At 46.4% G+C, this 4,904-nt stretch overlaps 1 protein-coding gene across 1 annotated transcript; it reads left to right on the forward strand.

Annotated features, from left to right (window-relative positions):
- Nucleotides 1-3,594: 3,594 nt before the first annotated feature.
- On the forward strand, nt 3,595-4,465 carry LOC119301343 (defensin-like protein CAL1). The gene is made up of 2 exons (XM_037578300.1): nt 3,595-3,811; nt 3,914-4,465. Exons 1-2 carry the CDS (start codon nt 3,748-3,750, stop codon nt 4,096-4,098), a joined length of 249 nt encoding a protein of 82 aa, XP_037434197.1. The 5' UTR covers nt 3,595-3,747; the 3' UTR covers nt 4,099-4,465.
- Nucleotides 4,466-4,904: the final 439 nt, after the last annotated feature.

Here is a 4,904-nt window from a genome sequence, read left to right on the forward strand (position 1 = left end):
AATAAAATAATCTCACCGAAGTTTAAGCGAAACAATTCTAGTTGGCCAAAATGTAGGTTGGTAAACAAAAGTAGGAGATCCGGTTTGATGACTTCCCAGAATTTCTGATAGAACTCAGCGGGAAAACCATCCGGACCCGGGGCTTTGTTATGCTCCATTAGGAAAACTGCCTTTCTAACTTCCTCCTCGGAGTATGGGGCTGTTAGAAGGTTGTTTTCCTCATCAGAGACCTGAGGGATGTCATCTGTTTGGGTCTCATCCATCGAGAAGGTTCCTTCCTCTGGGGCTCCGAACAGATTTTTATAATAATTAGTGATATAAGATTTAAGTTGCACATGCCCCTCAACCACCCCCTCATCATGTTGTAGGGAATGAATAATTTTCTTCCGGTGTCTGCCATTGGCTACTCCATGGAAATATCTAGTATTCGAATCACCTTTCAGGATAAATTGAGAGTTAGAATGTTGGTACCATTTGAGTTCCTCCTCACTCAGCATGTTAGCTATCTGTGCATTCGAATGATTCTTGATCTCGATTTCATGCTGAGATAGAGGTCTAACCTCTGCTAAAGCTTCTAATTCATCAATGATAGATGTAAGACGAAGCTTCTCCTTTTTGAGGATACCCACCGTATGTCTGGCCCAACCACCAAGGAATTTATGTAATGCACCCATTTTGTTATTCCATCTGTGAATTGGGGTAGGCCCGTCGACTGGTTTCTCCCACACCTCCTTGACCATGTCATGGAAGCCATCCCGAAGCAACCACCCAAGTTCGAACTTGAACTTGCGTCTATGTTGTGGTCGTGGCAACCCAGTAGTTAGAAGAATGGGTGTGTGGTCTGATATAGCCTCGATACGAGGTAGAGCACGAACAGAAACCATAGGAAATTTTGATTCCCAGTCGGTATCCATTAAAACATGATCTAGTTTCTCATATGTCGGTTCCGGAAGACTGTTCGCCCATGTGAATTGTCTTCCAATCATAGAAACCTCTCGCAAATCTAGACTGTCGATGACAACATTGAAAAGGAAAGGCCAATGATTATCGAACCTACCGCGGCTTTTCTCATTTGGAAATCGAAGCAAGTTGAAATCCCCACCTATAAGAATGGGATAGGGATTATCTTTCGCCAGATTAACCAATTCACGAAGAAAATCGGCCTTGAACTCATCCTGGGCTGCCCCATACACGGTGACGAGGGTTCATGTGAAGTTGTCGGCCTTGTTGTGAATATGGAGTTTAACGTGAAACTCACCATTCGAACTAGCCAAAACATCCATAGTTCCTGTATTTACGCCAAGTAAAATGCCACCGGAACGACCTCTAGGTAGTCGCAAAACCCAAGTAAAGTATATCCCGCCAGAAAGACGGTTAAGCGGACTTACTGAGAAATCACGTCTCCCGTTTCAGAGATAGCCAAAAAATCTAAATTGTATTCCCTATTACATTCTGCAATGGATAAATGTTTAGCCAAGTCACGAAGACCTCTGCTATTAAAAAACATTCCATTCATGAGGAAACAATAGAAGATTTAGAACACTTTGCCCTCTTATGGGACTTACTATCTTTTTTCGAACGTGCGGTCTTTGATTTACGTCCGGATGATGTAAGCTCAATCAATGAACTAAGCCCGGGTTCATCTAGACCCACGTCCGAAACCGCCCCTACTAAATGAGAGAGTAGATGACCATCTGATGTGGCATGCAGCTCCACCTCATTAGTACGGGAGACATAAGACTTGTTAGAAACACGTGGAGTAACTTTTAATCGGTCATATTCCAAATGTTTCAAAGCGTTAGTCGAAATAGAAATCTCCTTCTGATTCTTTCCAATACTAACACCCACATTATTCAACTTAGAAATGATGGTGGTATTGGAAAAGGCTAAAAAGTATTTGAATGACGACGTAATACCTCGATTGTCGAGGTTGTGTGCTGCTTTACGCCGCATAGCCTTGGCTAAGGAGTCCTCATCTGTGTCCATAGAACCATCTTCGGCAACCGTATGCCGACAACTTCGGCGTGTAGGAGTCAACCCCAATTGTGGTCAAGGCGCCGGCTCTACAGCCGAAGGAGGGGATGATGGTGAAGTAGCAACCCCCTCCCCGAGAGTCTCAACCGCCAGCTCTAGCGACGAGGCCGCCGTTGGAAGCGTGTTAGGGACCGGCGTTACCTCGAAGGATGGTTGTTGCGAGTGCGTGGCTGCCGACAGAGGGGATGATGGCGGTGTAGAAATCCCCTCTCCAACAGCAACCGTCGAAGACGTGAATGTTGGTGTCGTAGCGGTCGGTGTAGAAGAGGTCGTCGTCGTCGACGATGAAGCGGCTCTGCACGGCTCCACCATCTCCTGAACAGGGACGGTCGGGTCGGGGACGCAGCCTCCCAGGACCGGACCTTCCAAACCAACTGCCATGTCCGCCACCTGGACGTTTGTCGGCTGTGCAGGTGCAACCTGCGTGCTGCCCAGGTGCTCGGTTGGCTGGAGTGGCATCAGCCCGATCGCATGCATGTGGGACGGCTGGGTGTTGCCCAGCTGCTCGGTCGACTGGAATGGCACCGGACGTAGTGCATGCATATGAGAAGGCTGGACATGCACGTTCTTTGTATTACCCATCAGCTCGTACTGCATGGTTGGCATCCGTCCAGTTGCATCACAAGGCCTTCATACGCACAAACATTGCCAACACACATACTCATCGCAAAAGATCTTCCTATTCTTCTTTCCAACGTCATGCATGTTTTTTGTGCGGTTTATATAAGCTCTTTGATTCTTCATCCTCTAGCACTTCTCTGTAAACCTTGTCTATGTCTTTGTTACTTCTTACCCAACGGAATACTATTCAAGAAATGATTGCCATTCTCAAAAAAAAAAATGTTTGTCAAAATTTAAAACATGAAGCTGTGAGTTTAAATGGTAACCAGAAATTTGTGACATGATACATGCATGTTCGTTGTTTTCATGTAGCCGAATATTTAAGAGTTTCTGAAAACATTTTTATCATGGATTTTTGGTGCACGGTGCACCGGTTGCACATGATACGCACTCGCCTCCGACCTGTTGGCGCTCCACAGCCACCCACCACTTTGAAAGGGAATCCAGCTGTTGGTCCTTGGCCTGCCTGGCGAGCAGCACTTTTTTTTTTGAGAACATTTTTTGATGACCACCTTCATCGGTAAGGAAATCCAGCCCGTGAAATGGCCACTCCCCATCCACCAGTTTCGACATGGAAATGGAATGAAATAACGGACCTGGGTGGGTGGCAACGTGTAATGGGCCCCTGCTCTGCATTAGTACGAGACCAGGGGAGGTGTCAACTGGGTGGGTGAGCAACTGCGTTTGTGAAGCGCACGACATAAAGATAGGGTGTATGTGTGCGCGTGTATATGAGCGCTTGCGTCAACACTGTGTTTAAAAAAAATCCAGCCCGTGGAATGCCCGCTACTTTTGGAATCGAATGAATTTATTGGACCTGTATGGCTGGGTGCAGTAGGCTGTATGGGTGAGCAATTAAATTCAGAAGAACACTACGTCTGTTAAGCCCACAAATTAAACACCCACTAATCTGCCATCTGCCTATATAAACCCCACAGCCAGCTATGGGCCAGCACACTCTGCTTCTCACTGATGCCCATTCTCCTCCATTCGCTTTGCTAGCCAGCTAACACAGTCCCCCATAGGCCCGTACGTAGCAGCTGCAGGATAGCTAGGTCCAGTACGTCGTCTCGGGTGAGCTAGAGCAGATCGATGGCACTCTCTCGTCGCATGGCCGCGTCCGCCCTCCTCCTGCTGGTCCTCCTCGTCGCCACAGGTACGCCCCGCCGTCCAGCCTCTCACTCTTCCCACCGAGCGAGCTGTGGTTTGCTCCATGGATGACGTTTTACTTGCTGTAGTTTCTTTGATGTGCATGCAGAGATGGGGGCGACGACGACCAAGGTGGCGGAGGCGCGGGACTGCCTGTCGCAGAGCTTCAAGTTCAAGGGCGCGTGCCTCAGCAGCAGCAACTGCGCCGCCGTCTGCCACACCGAGAACTTCCCCGACGGCGAGTGCCACAGGCAGCACTTGGAGCTCAAGTGCTTCTGCAAGAGGCCCTGCTAGTCCGCCCCCTCGCCCAGCCCTGCCGGCCAGCGCCGAGACGTCCGATGCGATAATCCGAGCGCGTGCGTCCACGTTCGTCAGTAGTAGTACTCTCTTCGTATTTCTGTTCCGTGACGTTAGCTAGTTCTGTTCTGTTCGTCCGTGTGTCCCTCTTAGTATAGAAATAGAACTATAATAAAGTGGAAAACCAATCCGAGTTAGTTTGTTGAACGCCTGATTGTGCCTGATTTGTGTGTGGTGATGTAATAAATATGCTGGTCATTTCAGCATGGATGGACATGTGCAATGCATCCCCCGTCTCTCTTTCTATGTGTAAATACGATCGTGTTCAAAGAGAAATGCTATTATTGTGACTACTATATTTTTACAGACGTTTTTTGAAGCTTTGTGAACATTTCATTTTCATACATGAACCAATGAAGAACTATAAGTTGAGCATTACCTTGTCACAAAGAAACCAAGTTTTCTTTTTGCGCAAAAAAAAAAACAAAAACAAAGTAGAGCATAAAAGAGAGCATTAACAAGAGTACGGATCTTGTTTTACTCATAAACTATCTTGTGCGAAATTTTATGTGCATTGGGATTTTACTAAACCTGGTCTACAAAGCTTATTTCCTACTTTTAATAAATACTCCCTCCGTTTCTTTTTAGTCTGCATATAAGGTATGGTCAAAGTCAAGTTTTGCATAGTTTGACTAACTTTATATTAGAAAATATCAACATTCACAATATGAAATCAACATTTTCAGATGCACCATGAAATGTATTCTCATAATATATAGTTTAAGTATTGTAGATGTTCATAT

The sequence above is a fragment of the Triticum dicoccoides genome, chromosome 1B (assembly GCF_002162155.2).
Source record: "Triticum dicoccoides isolate Atlit2015 ecotype Zavitan chromosome 1B, WEW_v2.0, whole genome shotgun sequence".
Lineage (NCBI taxonomy): Eukaryota > Viridiplantae > Streptophyta > Magnoliopsida > Poales > Poaceae > Triticum > Triticum dicoccoides.